General features: G+C 47.6%; 1 protein-coding gene across 7 annotated transcripts in view; it reads left to right on the top strand.

Annotated features, from left to right (window-relative positions):
• Positions 1–19,643, top strand: part of FAM222B (family with sequence similarity 222 member B) — a 59,314-nt gene extending 39,671 nt beyond the window's left edge. For 3 of the 7 annotated variants that reach the window (XM_069542711.1, XM_069542709.1, XM_069542710.1), the window contains exons 2-3: positions 8,522–8,643; positions 15,704–19,643. In XM_069542711.1, the coding sequence (XP_069398812.1) occupies positions 8,562–8,643; positions 15,704–17,313 (1,692 nt within the window). In that variant the 5' untranslated portion in view covers positions 8,522–8,561 and the 3' untranslated portion in view covers positions 17,314–19,643. Of the gene's footprint in view, positions 1–6,851; positions 7,080–8,521; positions 8,644–15,703 lie in introns of those variants that run through there. The other 4 variants (XM_069542715.1, XM_069542713.1, XM_069542714.1 and 1 more) reach the window with 2 other exon arrangements.
• The last annotated feature ends 265 nt before the right edge of the window (positions 19,644–19,908 follow it).

Below are 19,908 nucleotides of genomic sequence, written 5' to 3'. Positions count from 1 at the left end.
AAATAAAGTATGCAAACATGTTTCAAAGTGTAAAGAACTATAGAGTCTAAGAGGATGGTTTAGTTCTGGTGGCAAAATAAAAAGTGACCTGGATTTTGATAGATTATTGGATAGATTAGCCAACATTTAAACAGTCTTCACACTGGTGTCCTAAACACTTGCGTATATTAAACTCATTTAATCGTTAAAATGATCCCATGAAGCAGGTAACATTTTACAGATGAAGTTTTGTCCCCCAGGGTCACACAACTGGTAGGGAGCAGAGACCTCAGTCTTGCCTAGTTCTAATTCAAACCCAGTCTTGTCTCTTAGCCACTTCAATGTTGTGCCTCTTGTTAATCCAGGTTTCTTCAGGTAATTTGAGCTGCACTGGACGCTTCTCTGTATGTGAATTTTCTGCTGTTGAAACCTTACCAGAAAATGACTGCCCTTGCCACCCAGTTTCTTCCTAAATTCTGTTGACTTCTTTGGCTCTCTTGGTTTTATAATCAAGAAATGAAAGCTGAGTAGAATGTTATCCTAAACTAGATAGTCCAGGAGTGAGAATTCATCCCCACAGAGTGCTGTAATGCATGTTGTGGTCAAATACAAATGACTTCATAATTTTCTCGTATATATAATAAATTTTACAAAATTATTATTATACCATATTTATGTATTATATGTACTTTTTAAACCCAGCACTTATAAGCATTTTTTATCTTTAGATATTCTTTACTGATATATAATATATTTGATTTGGGAGGCTTATACTAATTTCATTAGATGAATATCCCATAATTTATATAATGATTTCCTTGCCTTTGGACATTTAGATTGTTGGAGTTTTCACACAGTTATGAACCATACTGTAGTGAAGAGAGTTGTGTGAAAATCTTTGTTTACATTTCTGATTATTTCTTCAAGTTAGGCTTTTTAGAAGTATGATTATATCAAAGAGTATGAGTATTTTAAAAACTGCTCATATTTATTTTTAGAAATTGTGTCAATATAGCATCTCACTTTAGTGAGTTTTCACTGAATCCTTGACTCCGTGTGATTTAGACTTTTTTTCAAACGTGTTTGTCAATTTTTAAGCAAAAAATAAAATGTCATCTGTTTAATTTACATTTCTTTAATTATTAGATAGTTGCACCATTTCCTTGTGTGTTTGGAGTTGCTTACATTTCTCCAACAACTTTGATGGAATTCATGTCTTCACTCCACTAACATACACTCATTCACATGTTGCTGTCTCCTTCTCTGCTTCAGCACCTGTTCAAAATTTCATTAAAACATTCTCTGCAGTTTTGACAAACTATCCTCTTAAGTATAAACCAATGTTACTCAGTACATAGCAAAAATACGTGTTTATAAATTTCTCTCAAAACTTCTGAACATAGCAGTGAGCTTTGGGTGATGCAGTTTAGACCCAGAAAAGGGAGACACCTGGGCACCAGGGTGAAGAAACACACACAGACCCAAACACTCTGATTTAGACTTGTTTTAGAATAATACCTTGTAGTTCTGTACTCGAAATGGGGCAGCCTTATAAAAAAGAATGAAGTAATGCCATTCGTAGCAACATAGCTGGACCTAGAGATTATCGTTGGAGAAAGCAATGGCACCCCACTCCAGTACTCTTGCCTGAAAAATCCCATGGACAGAGGAGCCTGGTGGGCTGCAGTCCATGGGGTCGCTAAGAGTCGGACACGACTGGAGTGACTTAGCAGCAGCAGCAGCAGCAGCAGAGATTATCGTACAAAGTGAAATAAGTCAGAAAGGGAAAGAGAAGGGGAGCTCCCTGGTGACCTGGTGGTTGGGATTCTGGGCTTTCACTGCCATGGCCGGGGTTTGATCCCTGACCAGGGAACTGAAGGTCCCCCAAGCCGTGTGGCACAGCAAAAAAGAAAAGAAAGACAAATACCATATGCTGTCACTTGTATGTGGAATCTAGAATATGACACAAGTGAACTTATTTATGAATCAGAATCAGACTTACAGACAGGGTACAGATTTGTAGTTGCCAAGGCAGGGGCCGCGGGGCAAGGTGGATTGGGAGTTTGGGATTAGCAGATGCTAACTATTATTGTATATAGAATGGATACACAGCAAGGTCCTAATGAAAAGAGTATGAAAAAAAAATGTATATATATGTAGAACTGAATCACTGGTGCACAGCAGAAATTAACACAATGTTTAAATCAACTATATTTCAGTAAAATATATATATTTTTTTAATGTGGCAGGCTTTCTAAACGCCCTTAAGTCTCTTAAATTTCTATCCCCCTTCAAACTTGAAAGCCAGACTGTAGACTGAGGTAGAGGCCTCCTCTGGGCCAGCGAGTCCCTGGAGAACGTGGCCTGCGTGCAGTTGAGGGAGCAGGAAGGGCCTGCGTAAGCCGCGTGTTTAACTGCTCTTTGAACACATGCTTGCCAAGATTTTTAAACAGCCTGCTACATTCTTAAAATTCTTTTTCCATGTTGTGACTTTGATCTGTAAGATTACAGAAGCTATACTGAGGACCTGCCTTTTTTCATTTTTATCAGAATAAATGCCTGTCTATGGTGTGACTTGTTTTAAGCTCAGTCAGTGCCTATTGAAGGACTTTTTAGACACTCTGAACCTTAAAATCGCTCCCAACTCTGATATCTTTCCTACAGATTTCCTTTTTTAACTCAGTTGCCTCAGTTTCCCCATCTGAATGTGAGAGCTGTGCTTCTCTAGCAGCTTTTCATGAACTCATGGGGGATGCAGGCCTTTGAAGATTAAAAATTGCCACATAATTATAGGTTATTTGCTGAATTATATTTCATCTGAGTAATAATCAAAAGCTTTCTGATTTGGTACAGGTTTCTACGGGAAATTGTAAAAGGGAAAGAATCCAATATTTGTGTATTATCGCAAGGAAGCAGTTTCTTCTGATTTCTTATTAATCTCTTTGTCTTGCTGTGCACAGTCCCAGGTACTTATGAGTAAAATCCTACGAACCTGACAGCTCTGCCTGTGATTATGAATGTGGTTAAGTACAAAGGTTGTCAGTCTTTCTAAAATGGTTCAGCTTAAGTTATAGTGATACAGCCCTGTTAGGAAACTGAAGGCTATTAACAAGAACTGCAAATTCTGATTTATTTAGCAGCTTGTAACCTTCATTTCACATTTTTAGGAACACTGATTTCTACCTAATGGTAATTAATGTGCAGAAGCCAGCAGATACTTTTCAATACAATGCAAAAGTAGTACCTGGGCCTTTTTTTTTTAAGCACCTAGGCAGTTTTTGTCTCTTCTGCTCCCTCATTCCCAGAGTAAAGGCACCTGTGTACACACCGGCACAGACACTTTTTGGCACTTGTGTTATTCATGTGTTTCAAGGACCTAAATTCAGATAAATTCCAGACCCTGGGATTAAAGTATATGCTGTTCTTTTGGAATGTGAGCCAGCAGTATTTATTAAACATCTGTTACATGAATAATCTTGGTCCTGACCCTGTAACTGGGAAGGATAAATAAAAGATAGTCTTCAGAAGCTCAAGTTGAAAGGTTAGAATGTCCAGGGCAAATACTTTCTTGCGACCTGAATAACAAATTCAGGAGAAAGCAAGCACTTGGGTCCTTAGATGAAATAAATAATGAGAGGATCCAGGAAAGAAAGCTCATGCTAAAGAAAGCACTGGCAGAGAAAGCACCTTTAGTGACACGTGGTGGGGTAGGATGGAGGGAATAGGATAGGAACAGGACCTTTTGTGATGGGTCTTAAAGGGTAGTTAGAAATAATGTTTCCAAACCCCTTGAGCCTCCTGTGTTCAGCTTTGTGGAGGTGGTTTGCAGCAGGGGTAGTTCAGGGCTTGCAACAAAATTAGTCCAGAGGGACCGTCCATCTTTCTCACCTGCTCTTTCTCCCAGCTTAGAGTTGTGAGGTCTCAGTTGCTGGTGATAAGTCCCCTATTGTGTTAAAGACAGAGAAGAAAGATGCCTTTGAGCAATGACTGAATGTTATTGAGATTGGGTTAGTAGTGACAAGTACAAGGTAGTTGGAAGTTGCCAGTTACCTGGACTGACAGAATTATTTGTTTGAATAGATGATTTTAGTGACACAGACCTTAAAGAAGACTGGTTATGCAGAGTCTGGTTTGATGAACATGTAATATTTTACCGTCTTTGTCCCTGTTTGTTTTCCCCAGAGCAGTATTCCCTTCGGTTTTTAACCTAATTTCTTGGACCCCAGGAGTAAAGGAATGGGGAGCAGTAAGATGAGAATTCTACCCCCACTACTGAAAGGCAGTCTTTTTAGATAAGCCTTTACCTCATGGATGAGAAAACTTAGTAGTCAAAGATAGTGATGACTCTTTTAATGAATGCAGTTTCTCAGGGTTAATCATACTCTCTCAAGATGCATGGACTGAGGATTTTCACTGTTGGGTGTATTTTATAAAGTGGAGTCTGGTAACAAGGGGGCATAACATTTTCTTTTTTTACTTGGGATTTCAGAGATGGCACTGCTCTCAATTTCATTTTTTTAATTAAAATCCATCAATGGCAGATTTAAAATTTTGAACCACAGCATGAATCAGAAATTTGGATTTGTCAACCTTTACTTTTGGGGAAGTGGTAATTCTTTTTGAAAGTTGGGTTGAAGGCAGAGAAAGAGAAGGAAAGCAGGAGAGAGTCTTGGAAATAAGGGTATTGGAAGGCACGAGGCTATGGGTGGGAGACTCTCCTGGGGGGTCATGACTCTCCATCACTTCACCCCCGACTCCCAAGTAAAAAAATCTTTGCTAGTATTTTATCTCCCCTCCTTTTCTCACTAAAAAAAAAAAGAGAGAGGCGTCTTTCTTTTCCTCATTTTCTACCCTCCAGTGGTTGTTAAGCATAAACAGGGACAAACAGTACAAACAGCTGAGGTTTTCCTACCGGCACAAACCTGTCCCAAGGCAGAGATGGCCCTTTATCAGATGCCACCCAGGAAAGCAGAGAGTGTGACCTCACAACTCTAATAAAACCTCTGTTAACCTTGGTGAGGTGGGGGAGTTGTGGGGGGCACAGATGAAAGTCCTTTTGAATTTTCCCAGTGGGGTCAGAGTTTTGTTCCCTTACTTAGAGGTAGTCTGGGGAGAGCCAGCACTTGTGCAAACGCCCCAGGAGGGTCTGAACACCTTAGTTCTGTGCTCACTATGATGCTGTCGTCCCCCTGGTTAGGGAGCAGACCAGCTGGTGGTGGGAAAGCTGGCTGAGACACACAGAGAGGCTCTGCCAAGGAGATCTTTTTTCTTTCTCTGTGATGTCTGCAGCTCATTTGGCCTGAGCACCAGGTTGCTACTTGATGCTGTTCAGAAGTCAGGATTTGAATTTTGAGGCCCTTTCAGAGAAGCTAGAGGTAATGTTGATTTCTGGGTCTAATTGTGCTTGTGGAAGTTATCAGCTGTAACTTATATTGGAATATACATTTAAGAAAAAGCCAGATGGTAATCAAAATGTGTGAGTGGCTTGAAGTTTTTAAATAAGAGGCTTGTACTCAGCTGCCAAGCCTCCAGAGAAGTGCTTTGTACAATGCATCCCTGCTTTCCAGTGGCTTGTGGAAGCAAGTTGCTTTCTTCCTATTTCCTCACAACTCTTGTGAACCTTGCCACATTCTCTGTCTTCCCTGCCCTGGCAGAAATATATTCCTGACTTCAGTAAAACAACTCAGGGGGCTTGAAGATTTCCTTAGTTCAAGAGGCAGTCTTTTGGAAAGGATGACAGGTCCCTGAACTCGCAAAGGAAGTGTGTGCAGACGAGGGGCTGTGCTCTTGGCAGCCCAGATAATGCCAGTAAGGGCTCAGGAGTTAGACTTGCTGGGGGTTTCTGGTTGGGAACATAATCATCGAAGGTCCCAAACTCTGGGACTGCTTCCTGCTCAGACTAAAAACTGACTTTCTGGAGTCTTTACAGAACTCACCTCTTATTTTTGTTCCTTTGTTTGCCCTCAGTAAATCACTAATGCCTTTTGCCACAGTTCAGCTGGCTTAATTCTCTCCTGTTCTTCCTGTTGAAATCCAGAGTTGTGGCTTGAAGGGCAGTATGTTATGGTCAGCTCTTTAGGATCCACAACCCCCACTTGTCTCATGGTTGTAGGCATCAGGATTTGCTAGGTCTGTCAGAGATTACAGTGATCATTCGTAGATTAGTTCCTTCTAAAAAGTACAGGGAGATAGTGTGTCTGCAAAACAGCTGAATAAATGTGTATTTTGTACCTCTGTCATCACAGTCTCTTGGCTTTCTAGGTGAAGTACAAGGCCTGGAGGTGGGAGTGTGCTTGGCTCGTTGGAAGAGCTCCAAGGAGACCACAGTGGCTGGAATTAGAGTCAGCAAAAGGGTCAGAGGAGGTTAGAAGATAAGGTCAGATACGTGATAGTAACAGATCATTGAAGGCCTTGTGGGCCATGTTTGGATTTTGTATTTTATTCTGAGTGAGAGGGGAAGTCGTTGAAGATTTTTGAGCTGATATGGTTTCCAATTAAAAAAATAAATTACTCTGGCTGCGGTGTGGAGAATAGATTGGGTGATAGGAGCAGGGGTGGAACAGAGAGAAAGGTCATTTGGAAAGCTGTTGTCATAATCCAGGCTAGAGATGATGAGACGACAAGTGAAATTATTGCCTATCTCCAAGAAAGGTTGGGAGACCTCAGGAAGAAAACATCACTAAAGCCCCTCATACAACTCTGCACGGTACTAGGCTCCAGTATTTGTTAATTCTCTTCCTTTCCTTGGAGTTTGCCCTCAGCTGTATTAGGACCACAGGGGAGAGGTTGTTAAACAGAGATCAGCGTTCGCCGGGGAGGGTTGTAAGCAGTACCTCAGTCGTTTGCTAACAGAAGACTTTCTGTTTCTCAAGGCACTGCAGTTGGCACACTGTTCATTCTGTCATCCCACCCACCAGAGACCTGAAAAGACCGAATCTGTGCCAGAACTCCGGGGCAGCTCTGTTCCCGTTGAGGCTTTCACGCTTCAGTTCTTTCTGCAGTTGCTATCTTAGACACAGTCTGAGCAGCCTCTTTCACAAAGTATCTTTTCAGCTACCTGGCCTTGCAAGCTGGAGCTCTCTGATGCTCATCGTGACAAGGTAGTTTTCACATACCTGAGAGGACCCTTTAAGGGAAAGAAAGAGGTTTTGTGGTCTTTGTTTAACATTTGAGCCTCCCCTTCGCCCCTCCCCACCCCCCAGCCCACACCGTTCCTCTTTTGTTGTGATCTGAAAGCCTTAATACCAAGCCATCCTGATTTCTGGGGTTTGCAGTGTGGGAAAGGAATTCAGTATGATTTAGTACGTTACAGTTGTTTGGGAAACGTGTATTCCATGGCTATACCACCCTGAACGCGCCTGATCTTGAAGTTAAGCAGGATTGGGCCTGGTTAGTACTTGGATGGGAGAGAAGCGTGGTCCTTGGTACATGGGGAGCTTGACTTGGTTGACAAAGCTCCCTTCCCTCCAGAAGGCTACATCAGTGTTTGCTTGCTTGGGCTGTGTGTGTGTTGTTGGAAGACTTCACTGATGAAACCATGCCATCTTGTTACAACATCAGAATCACCTGCCCAAAGAGGGCTGCTGGCAGCCTACCACTTTCTTGATTTACCCTGGGAGCAAAGCAGTTTCTTTTTCCTTTTTTGGGGGGAGGTGGCTCTGGAGGTCTAATTGTGTGAAAGGCCATGGGAAGGTGAATCCTCAGAAACTTGCAGACAGAATTTGCTTTAATAGTAGTTAGTCTCATCTCCTAGGATGCTCTTATTCCTTCTTTTTAAAAGTAAGTTCAGGCGAATTCCCTGGTGGTCCAATGGTCAGGACTCTGCCCTTTCACTGCCTAGGGCCCAAATTCAGTCCCTGGTTGGCAAGCTTAAGATCCTGCAAGCTGAGTGTTACGGCCAAAAAAAAAAAGTCAGCTCAGATTACCAGGGTCACAAGTTGGACTTGGGGTGTCTTTGTGTCTCATATTCTGTACTGTTTCTGGAAGTGTCTGGCTGCCCCAGCCCCCAGCCAGGTCTGAATAGACTGAGCTGGGCCCCCTGAGGATGACCTGTCTTCAGGAACGCTGTTCTGTCTTTAGGGAGAAATCGTCTTTTCCTTCACCTCAGTTGGTCTGTGCCCTAGCCTTTCTGTGCCTGCCTTAGCTGGGGCACGGAGGAGAGCCAGCATACCATTTATGTGGCTACCATGTGGGCTTACCCGAAAGCCATGAGGAGAGGCAGCCTATGGGAAATGCAAGAAAGTGAGTGTGTCCTTAGCTTGTGAACATAAAGACCTTCAGTGGTTTGTGTAGACTGGCATTTTCTAGTTTTCATTTTCCCCATCCAGGCATCTGTGCTGACTGAAATATTTGAGCCATAGCAATAATAGAGAGCAAGTTGTTTCTACAGATAAAGACATAGATATATTTTCGTCCTACATGCTGCTAATTAAATTGCTTATCTATCTAAACTTGGGCCTCTGCGGCTGATATCCGATGTCCCTGGTATCTTCCTGGAGTGAGTTGCTTTGTGTTCCATGACCTTGTTTTTTTGTTGTTCCAGTGTGAGTGGCTGCCTCATGTTGTGTTGATGCCGGTCTGCCATGCTAGCCTGTCTACCAGGGCCAGGTGACCTGTCCTTTCAGCTTCTTTCTCACACGCAGATGAACACTGGACTTCAGAAATGTAAGTAATCTGGATCCCAAGGAAGCACGCAGTCCTTTATTTTTCCCCTCTACCCGGGTTCTCCCAGAGACAACTTTGGGGTACCCTGACTTTGGTACCTCCAAGATGTTCTTCAGCATAGACAGCAAGAAAGCAGCTGCAGAACTTGTCGGCAGTGCGAGACGCTTCTCTAATCAGAGAGAGCCTCTTAAATACTAGATTCCCCAGTGTGTGTCATCTTAATTTTAATTGTTGCTGATAGATGTCTGTTGAGCAGTAGGATTATATGGAGTTTTACAGCCCAGTGTTACATATATCATATATGTATATATTACCCTTCAAGGAAGTGTTTCAGTTTGAACCCTGGGAGGAATGGAATGAAAACACACAGTCCAGATTACTTACTGTAACCCTGGAACAAACTGTTTGCACTCTTGTGTTGTTTGGAGCTCTCTGAGTGCCCTCTGCCACGGAGACAGACCGTTCCCCCTTGGCCTTGCTGTCTGCCTTCTGAGCCAGTGCCCGCAGCTCACAGCAAACAAACTCTTGCCTCCAGAAGGGACATGGAACTATCTAGCTTTCTCAGCCTCTCTGGGCATGTTCCTGTTAATATTCTTCCCCCAAGACGGGATTTTGGAGAACTGTTAGCTTCCTGTATTAGATTGGCTGGCACTGACTTTGTATTTTCCCAGATTCCTACCTTCTATCCCTATACTATGTGAATGTGCAAGGTAGATTCTATTCCTGGCTTATCACCATGCATAGCGTCTTCGAGTGTAAAGATGGCCCTAAATTTGGAATAGAGTTTCCTTTCAGAGCAAAAAGGGAAAATCAGCGAGGCATCTCAGCTTACCCTTAAACAGAAAAAGAGCCTCAGCAGGTTACCTGACTCCTTTATGACAGAGGTTGGCAAGCTCTTTCTGACAAGGGTCAAATGGATCATACCACATGCTCTCTTGCGTGTTCTCAGCCCTGCTCTCATGGGGCGCAGGCAGCTGTAGGCAGTATGTAAACAAATGAGTGCGGCTGTGCTCTAGCACCACCCTCTACAGAAGCACAGCAGCCCAGTGCTGGCTTTCAGGCTGTAGTTTCCCTCTCTCTGCTCCATGAGATTATCTGCAGAAGTTAAAAACAGTCTGGCCCCTTGACTTTCTTTCTCGGAGGGAGAGTAAGACTCAGAGCGTGGCCAGATCTAGAATTTGGCCAGTGAGTGCAACTCCGTAACAACAGAGCTGAGGGTGTCAGTCTTCCTTCTGCGGCTGCCTGACGCAGTAGGCAAGCTCGCTGTCCCAGCTCTGCCCCAGCCTTTCTTTCTCCCACTGAGTGCCAATCGGGTGAGGGTGTTGTCTGGGCTCTCTGGCCACCCAGAGCCGCGTGCTCATGCTCTGTGACTGGGCGCAGGCCTCCAGGCACACCTCTGGAGAGGGAGTGCATGCAGAAGCATGTGGTAAGATGATGGAATGCAGCTTGCTGTCTGTCTTCTAGGTCCTTAACACACGCTGACAGCTTCACCCAGAGATGCACCATCAAGGGCTGAACCATCTAGGAGGAAAGGCAAATCAGCAGCTTTATCTTAGCTGCTGATGTTGGATCTTCACTCCCTTCTCCCCAAAGCAGCCCCCAAGTCACCTCTTCAAAAACCTCTATCCCAAATCTGTATTCAAGAATTGAGGTGCCCTTTTTCTCTGGTTTCAGGCTTACCTGTCCATTTGGGGGACAGTGTATTTCAATCCCTTCAACTCTCTTGTGACTCTACTTAACTACACCTAAACTTTTGCAGAGACGAAAACCCAGTGGTGTTTTTAAGCTCACTTGCTTGCTTCTTTGCTCTCCCAAAATGTATTAGGAGAAAAAAAAAATCCTGTTTTGTGATGTACAGCTCTTACCATTAAGCATTTACCGTTAAGGTGGGACAGAGTATAAAGAGTCTGCTTCAGAAACGAGAAGCTAAGACGCTGCGCAGAGCCCAAGTTTGCTGCTGCTGCTAAGTCATTTCAGTTGTGTCTGACTGTGTGTGACCCCGTAGACGGCAACCCACCAGGCTCCCCCATCCCTGGGATTCTCCAGGCAAGAATACTGGAGTGGGTTGCTTCCTTCTCCAATGTATGAAAGTGAAAAGTCAAAGTGAAGTCGTTCAGTCATAACTGACTCTTAGTGACCCCATGGACTGCAGCCTACCAGCCTCCTGGGATTTTCTAGGCAAGAGTACTGGAGTGGGGTGCCATTGCCTTCTCCAGAGCCCAAGTCCACCAGCTGTCAAAACCTGTGACTGCTGTTCAGCCTTCCCCTGCTCCCATCCTAAGGAGGGTCTTAAAAGTTGCTCAAAACACAGAACTCAGTATCTAGTGAGGTGGGCATGGAGTGTGTACATGCTAAGTTGCTTAATCATGTCTGACTTTTTGTGACCCCATGGACTGTAGCCCTCCAGATTCCTCTGTCCTTTGGGATTCTCCAGGCAAGAATACTGGAGTGGGTTGCCATGCCCTTCTCCAGGGGATCTTCCCAACCCAGGGATTAAACTCATGTCTCTGTGTCCTGCATTGGCAGGCAGGTTCTTTACCACTAGTGCTACCTAGGAAACTCCATGGAGTACAGATATTTATAGCTTTGCTGCTGTTCAGTCGCCCAGTCGTGTCCGACTCTTTCTGACCCTATGGACTGCAGCACGCCAGGCCTCCCGGATGCCCCTCACCATCTCTTGGAGTTTGCCCAAGTTCATGTTCGTTGTATTGGTGATGCTATCCAGCCTTCTCATCCTCTGACGCCCTCTTCTTCTTCTGCCCTCAATCTTTCCCAGCATCAGCCTTAATAGCTTAGTATATTTTATATTGGAATAGTCAGCTTAAGGCAGGGGAGATGGGGTCAGGGCTCAGGAGAGGGGATATGTGGCTTTTTGGCCCAGCGCTGTCATTCACCTGGCTGGTCAGTCTGCCCCTGGCTTGAGCTGCCGTGTGTACAGAGTCATAATCCCAGTCCCTTCAGACACCAGTGTTTTCTCTTCTTCCCGTCCTCTTCTGCATGTACAGGAGGGTGTGATGTATTTTCCCACCAAAAGTATGACTTGCCTTAGTGCAGGCTGGATTAAGGGACATCTTGCCTTTGGGTGGGTCCTGCACAGGCTAGAACCACAATTGTGGTTAGTGGCTGCCCTCCCAGAACTTTGCTGGATTGTTATTCTGTAACATCACATGGTTCAGGAGACCTGAGCCATTTTGGAGCTTTGTACTTGAAATGGAGCTTTGTACTGGAAAAATTTGTTTTCCTCTAAGCCGTCTTCTCCCAATTCCCCAGAAACTGTTGCTTTTGAACATTTGTTTCCTTCATTAACCCCAAGCCTCTGCTCCTGTTTCTCCAGCTCACAGACAGGTGTACAGATAGGGTGGCTTGATAAAGATTTCTGGGCAGAGTGGTTGAAATGACCAGAGGTCCCTGGTCTTCAGACTGTCTTTCAGACAGTGACTGTCACTTCTTTCAACTGTAGAGTCTTGGGACCTAGAACGAATAATCAAAATTAATCTTTTACTGTACTCTTGTATGCTTATCTGCCCCCTAGTGGAAAGATCTGGAAATGGCAAATTGGATAAACTCAGAGAAACATCAGAAATATTAGCTAACATTTGTTGAGTGCTTACCATATGCCAGGCACTATCTTGCGTATTTTTATGTATGTTCCAATTCATTCTTCGATAATTCCATATGGGAGACTCAATTATCTTTCTTTTAAGCATGAGAGTGTTGGTCACTTGTCAGTGTCACATGACTAATCAGTGACTAGGCTAGAATTCACTCTTGGGTCAGACTCCAAAGCCTGTGTTTGATGCACGGCCTGTGTCTCCCCACAGGCTAGAGGCTCCTTCTGTGTAAGCCACTAGTGTCTTCTGATCTTCAAAACAGAAAGATAAACGGGGAGGTCCTTGTAGGGAAGCCTCGATTCAGGAAGATTCCCCCCCAGTCCCTAGTCCATGGAACTTTTCTCTGCTACATTTAATGCTCAGACTCAAGTCTGGGAGGCCCTGCATTTAGGGCTTCATGGTAAGGTTACTTTGTCCCATCTGTGGGCAGACTCAGCGAAACCTGCTATCCTTGAATAATGACCATTGACAGTTACAGGTCCTGCTCACAGAGCATTTCCTGTTTATGGGATTTTTTGGTCTTAGTAATTCTGTGAGGGAGGACAGCAGGTCTCATTGCTGTTTATAAATGAGGAATGTCTGAGTGACCCTCTGAGTAGTCGGATAATCAAGCCAGTGCTTGAATCCAGTCTCTTTTTTTCTGACCGCAGAGTCTCTGTTCTCCACTGCTTTATGCCTCGATTAATGACACTGTTGGTACCAGATAGTTAAATAAGTTGCTTGCAAAGCTGTAGTGTCTGTGTCAGCCGTGCACTTAGAGGAAGATGATGCAGAAGAAAGAAAGGCTGCAGGGTGCCTGTGTAGGGACTGAGATGAAGTACTGAGAAAAATTCGGAAGGGTTGGGCTGAAGTCTGGTATATGAAGTGGGTGGTGTCAGAGCCCCAGAATGTGACCTCTTTCTCGTCTAGTATGCTCATCTGTCTTCCTGAGAGTCTTCCTTAACGGGCTGTAGCCCTGTGCAGCCTCCCTGCCCCTCACCTCATCACCATTGTCAGCATCAGTGGAGCCAGGGCGGAGGGAGCTGGTTGGTGTAGTGTCCCGTCCCACACTCCTGATTGAGGCCAGCACACCTTGTGCCTCTGCTAGAAAAAACTAGCTTGAGAATTGGTATTGACTTGGAGCAAAGGAGCTCTGTTATTTAGCAAGCCACTGTGCCAGCCTCTCTTAGTTGGCCTTCAAGGAGAGAAGCTTGTTAACATGGAGCAAGACTTTTCCTACATGGAGGGGCAGACCTTCATTTCCTGTCTAAATGGAAACACAGCAGCTTCAGACTCCTCCTGTTCAGCTGAATCCCAGCTGTTGAGCCAGACAGTGTGCTTAGAGGTACTTACTGCAGGTCTGCTCTGGGTAAGGAAGACGCCACGCCAGGAGTATCACACGCTTTTCCTCGGTCACGTGACAGCGCAGTGGCTGACCAGGGCAGCTTCTCATGGAGTTCTGGTGCCTTGAGTTTAGGGACCTTCTTCAGTGATCCCAGACATTTTTGGTGTCCTCTGTGCAAGAGAATGTAAGACAGGTCAGAAAATGGCCCCCACTTTATGGAGCCTGAAGCCCACTAAGGGTCAGAGGCTTACAAGCAGCCGCAGAGCTCTGTTCTCCAGGTCATCTTGACCCTTGTTGCCATCTCGTGCTGCCTGGTGGGTGGGGGACTTGCAGGCCTCTCTGCCTGCTGCTCCCTATCTTCACTTGCCACTGCCACAGTCTTCCTTCTGAGGCCTTCTGCAGCTCGGTCATCTTACAAACATTGCAGTTATGGCTGGAGCAGGTATTCAGCACTCAGTAAATAAAGTAGGGCCTTGAATACGTTAGAATGTCTACCAAGTTCAAGGCATTGTGCCAGCGTTTGAAAACACGAACCTTTTCCTTTCTGTACCCTTTGTTTCTCCTGTACCCTTTTTTGCTGAGTCCTGCCTCTTTGAGCGTGAGTCCGGATCTCTCTGCCCCTCCTGAACTGGAGCTTTCTTTTCTTGCTTCCGAGGAGAGCAGCAGTTTCTAAGCAGTTGCTGCCAGCCAACCAGCAGTGTCACCTAAAGCAGGCAGCTGTGCCCTCTCCCTGCTAGCGCTCACTAGACGACTTCTGTTCAGTGATGCCCAGCGACATGACTTTGAATGGGGTCTCCTTTGGGCCAAGCCAGCTGAGGCCACAAGCCAGGCATTTGGTCAGCTTAGTCCTTGGTCTGCCCTGGCCGCCTCCAGCACAGGGAGGAAGTAGGGAGGGAGGCAGCTAGCTGAACCCAGGCTCCCAGCCAAGCGCACCCCTCCTTTTTTTTTTCTGCTTTGGGGAGTCTGTGTACTTACTCAGCAAGCCTTTATTAAGCACCTTCTGTGTATACTCAGGGGAGACCCTCCCTCGGAGAAAGGGAGAATGGTGCTAAGACCCCTTGCCAGGAGCCTGGCAAGCTTAAAGAGCTCTTGTTCTCAGAACCTTTTCCTTTTTGACTGCAAGCACGACATCCGCTGGAGCCCCCTGATGGGAGGCGACTGGAGATGGGAACAAAGAGGCTGTTAGCATTAATGAGGCCCATTGAGCGGAGGCCCATTGAACGGTGTTTCCGCAGTCTCCAAAGGAGGGCAGGTTTTTCCTCTTTCATTTCGGAAAGTGACAGCTGACAGGGGCCGAATACAGACTATTTTTGGCTCTCAGAACTTCAAGATGCTCTGAATCCTTTCTCCTCAGTTCCCTCCCTGCAGCCCTGTCATTATTGTCGCCCCCCACAAGGAAATAAATAAAGCTTTTTGATCTTCACCCAGTCAGGCTGAGAGTAAGCTGTAAACAAAAGTGAACTTGTGACATGGGGGTGGGGGAGGGATGTTGGCAGCTCGCTCCTCTGCCCCTGAAAAAAGAAGCATCCTGTCTCCTGTGCCAGGATGCCCACCCCGTGGGCACAGTGCTCCAGCTGCCGCTGCCGAGAGAGCTGACGCCTCACTGGCCCCCGCAGACCGAAGAGGAGCCACTCTGGGTGCCCTCTTCCCCAGGGTGTCACCCGGCAGGGTCTGAGTGGCCCTGACAAGCAGCCCTGCTTAGAACCTCCAAACTCCAGGCCAGCAGAGGCCGGTAGGAACTTGGAGAGACTTCTGCATGATAATTGGCCCAGTTCCGGCTCTCTAAGATGCGAGACTTTGGAAAGTTGCTCTGCTCTTCTGATCTTTAGTGACCTCATTTGTGAAGAGGGACCATCATGATAGTACCTGCCTCCTAACACAGTAGCGGGGGTTCATGGAGATAGCCTGGCACTCAGCATGAGCCCTAGCTCATGAGACATGCCCACTGCATGCTAGCCAGGCTTGTTTCTGTTGGGGCTGAGGCTGGCTCCAAGCTGGAGGCTCAGCCTGACGCCCCATGCACCCTGCCCTGCAGGCTGCAGGCAGGAAGCTAGGAGGGCTGGTTGGCTTGGCACTGACGAGCTCCCTCTCCTTCTCTGCTCTCCTTCCCCTTCTCTCTCTCTAGGGGACACTACACAGAAAATGAGAACTGCTCACTACCCCACCCCAGCCGAATTGGACGCGTATGCTAAGAAGGTCGCAAACAACCCACTGACTATAAAAATCTTCCCCAACAGTGTGAAGGTTCCCCAGCGGAAACACGTTCGTCGTACTGTGAACGGCCTGGACACATCGGCCCAGCGCTACAGCCCCTACCCGACTCAGGCTGCCACCAGGGCAGGCCTGCTGGCCATTGTCAAAGTGCCAGCCAAAAGCATACTCAAGGACTTTGACGGCACCCGAGCCCGGTTGCTCCCCGAGGCCATCATGAACCCCCCAGTGGCGCCCTATGCTACTGTGGCACCCAGCACTTTAGCCCACCCCCAGGCCCAGGCTCTGGCCCGCCAGCAGGCCCTGCAGCACGCACAGACCCTGGCCCACGCCCCTCCCCAGGCGCTGCAGCACCCTCAGGGTATCCCGCCACCCCAGGCGCTGTCCCATCCCCAGAGCCTCCAACAGCCTCAGGGCCTGGGCCACCCTCAGCCCATGGCTCAGACCCAGGGCTTGGTCCACCCTCAGGCCCTCTCTCACCAGGGTCTCCAGCACCCCCCCACTCCCTTGCTGCATGGAGGCCGGAAGATGCCAGACTCAGATGCCCCCCCAAATGTGACTGTGTCTACCTCAACTATCCCCCTTTCAATGGCGGCCACCCTGCAGCACAGCCAGCCCCCGGACCTGAGCAGCATCGTGCACCAGATCAACCAGTTTTGCCAGACGCGGGCGGGCGTCAGCACTACCTCAGTGTGTGAGGGCCAGATCGCCAACCCCAGCCCCATTAGTCGCAGTCTGCTCATCAATGCAAGCACTCGGGTGTCGACCCACAGCGTCCCTACACCAATGCCTTCATGTGTGGTCAATCCCATGGAGCACACCCACGCGGCCAGCGCCGCGCTGCCCACTGCAGGCCCCGTCAACCTGCCCGCGGGCCTCTCGCGTGCCCCCACTGGCTACCCTAGCGACCTCAAGCCAGTCGCCTGGAACCAGCACCAGCTGGCCCACCTGCAGCAGATGTGCGGTGAGGCCGGTGGGACGCCAGCCCCTGGCCTGACAGGCAAGCATGCGGCAGGACGCGAGTTGGCAGGGCCTGGCTTGGTGGGCAAGGCCCCTGCCTACCCGCAGGAACTCTGCCTGGCACAGTCTTTCCATCTGAAGCCACCCCTGGAGAAGCCAACCCCGTCCCCACCCGTCAACGGCCCGGCCGCCCCGCTGGCCTACCCCAATGGCCACTACTTCCAGCCCCTGTGGAACAACATTCTGCCCACTCCCAATAGCGACAGCTCGGGGTCTCAGGACCCCGCCGTGCCGTTCCACGGCGGGCAGCCCGCGGGCGCACCCCTTGACTGTGCGGCGGTGGCTGCTGGGGCCCACTTCCGGGCAGGGACTGGGGGCGGTCCAGTGGCAAGCCAGAACAGCTTGATACAAACGGTGGATTACCTAAGTGGGGATTTCCAGCAGGCCTGCTTCCGAGAACAGAGCCTGGCCATGCTGACCAAGGCCCACCGAGCCCCTGGCACCCGAGCCCCTGACCCCACAGATAGTCGAAGTCTTCATATTCAGCACCCAGGGTATAGATAGGGAGCCCTGGTGCCCTCCAGTTCCACGTCATACGTCACCCTTCTAGGTTTAGTCTTACTTTTGAGTAATTGGATAGTTTCAAAGTTTCACTGCTCCAACGTGATCATTCTTAGATGTCTAAGAAAGGGAATCTAGTGGGATCTAATTGAGGACAGAGGGGGGTCCTTTTTGCCCTCATCTTCACCCGTACCAGCCCCAGCAACTTTTGGGTTTATGTTGGGATCTAATCTCAACTCCCGGCTTGACTCTCCATTGCCTGCCTATCAGTCCAGTTCCTGCCCCATCTCCCCACCACCTCCTGCCCACCATTTTCCACCAGCCTCCTTTCCTCTTTACCTGCACCTCTCACTGTTGCCCTTAGGACTGAGGTATGGGCTAAGGGAAGGGTCCCCAGGCGAGGTAGTAGTCAGCATCCAGCTGCCTAAGCTAGGCCTCTCCCTGTCTCTCTCTCTCTCTCTCTCTTTCTGGGACTAAGAAGCCAGACTTGGTCCCAAGTGCCCTGGGAGCCGATTTCTTATTTACCCAAAGACCTCAAATCAAAACTGACCAGGTCTGCATCTCCTCCCAGCCCTTCCTCAAGGCTTTATTTTTACACCTGCATTGAACCCAGAGCCACTGCACTCATCCTTGCCACACTCCTCAAGGGCATCCTGCAAGCATGTGGCCGTGGCCGTGGGACATTGCAGGGGCAGCGGGCCGGGGAACCTGTCTTTGTATTGATACCTTGGTTCCTAACTCCCTTTCCTTCCCTAGAGCAATGCCAGGACATCTGGCTTATCCAAGACCTTCCTCACTGTTTGTCTCCTGAGTCACCTGCTGCCCTCACGCCCCACTCCGCCCTCACAAACAAAACAAAAAGCCAGTCTTACTTGAGGAATTAGTAGTAGGTATAGGATGATCACATTGGAGTTTGGAATTAAAAACACTGAAAAAAAAGTTAAACTGCATTTGGTTCTCTACACTGGCTAAGAATATTGCTCTACACTGTAAGTTTTAAACGTCCTGTTTCTGTATGAATGTAGCGTGGGTTTGAGTAGCAATGTGTGTGAGCGGCCCCACAGGTACATTCACTGTCTAGTCACCTTCCGCAGCCCCTCAGTTTAATGAAGGAAAAAAAACTCAAAGCCTTAAGCTCTTTGACTTCTCCTTTACCAAATGAGCATGGTTCCAACAGCTGGAGATGGGCCTCTATTGGAAACAGCCTCTCCTGCCCCTCGCCCTTCCCTCACCCACTCCACGCTCAGTGTCATTCCCAGGTGGCAGTTAGTTGGCTAGAAATTTTTAGCTTTTCTGTAACTTAGATTATGTTTTGTTGTAATGGTTTGCACCCTCCTGTTAAAGATACATAGTTGGGCGGGTTTTTTTTTTTTCCTTTAAACCATATAAGCCCTACCCTTTCATCTTGTCTCTGGGGAATGTGAGCTGATGTTATTTAAGATTCTTGGTTTTGTTTACTGTACTATCCACTGTTCTTTAGCCAGAAATTCTCTAGTGATCTGAAGCAATGTGACTGAAGACCAGTTTTTAAATTATGTGTTGGCAAGTTGCCTTATATTTAAAAAGAAAAAACAAGGAAAAAAATGCCTGATTGTGTTATGCCAAATGATAGCAACATGAAAGTCCTAATTTATTGTTCCCCATTGTTTTGCTGCCGTCTGTAGACACTGGTACCTTCCTGTCCTAAGCCCCCAGGAGCGCCAACATCTGGTGTGATGCCTTCTCCTGGTGTGATGCCTTCTCCCACTGTGTTGGCCAGCATCTCACCCAGAGGCCCCTTCCAGTTCTTGCTTCTCGAGTTAAATTCTCTGAAAGGACACCACTGTCTCAGCTTATCCCCTGCTTGATCTCTGAACCAGATATTTTTGCTGTAATTTTCTTCCAATGCCTCTCTCCCCAAAAGGTGAGCTGCCATTTTAGGAAATTGGACCAGGCACCAACTTGGGGGCTTAAAAATCAAACCTCAAACCCATCTCTTCCTGTGTAGGGGTGCATCTGAAGCTCTCACTCCCACCCCTAGTCTGCATGGAAAATGTACTGTGACCCCCCACTCCCCACTACCCTCACCTTTGGTGGGAGATGTTTCCTAGTTCACCCTGAGCCCCTCTTCCCCTCTGCCAGCCAACCCCCAACCAGCAATAAGGGTCCACGCCAGGGCCTCTACCCACACCCTCGCCTCCATTCCACACTGCCCCTAGAGAATAATCTGGGTCTCCCGCCGTCCACATACTGTAGCATTCATTCTCCGTCTCCCTCATCCTCTCACCTGTGGTGGTTTATGGGTGTGATGGGGTTTTTAAGATTATTATAAACCAGTAAAAAGAGAAAACTCACCTTTTGATCTTGTCCTATTCGTTAATGCTTGTTTGAGATGATCTTAACGGTTTTTAATACTTTCTAGAAGTAATTTCTCATTTTTAAAGGGCCGCCTAGAGTATTTGTCCCGGTCAGAAGCCCTCCCCACCCATCATCCCAGGGCAGGTGTGCTGAGTCAGCCCCTGGAAGGGGCACCCGCCTGACTGGCCATCTCCCCTGGGCAGGGCTGTGGGGGGCTTGGTTGGACTTGATGGTTATGTTCGCCGCCCCTCACTGGAGGCC

This window comes from Ovis canadensis, chromosome 11, assembly GCF_042477335.2.
Source record: "Ovis canadensis isolate MfBH-ARS-UI-01 breed Bighorn chromosome 11, ARS-UI_OviCan_v2, whole genome shotgun sequence".
Taxonomy (NCBI): Eukaryota; Metazoa; Chordata; class Mammalia; order Artiodactyla; family Bovidae; genus Ovis; species Ovis canadensis.
The sequence above is the reverse complement of the archived record's forward strand: the minus strand, read 5'-3'. Positions and strand labels throughout refer to the sequence as shown.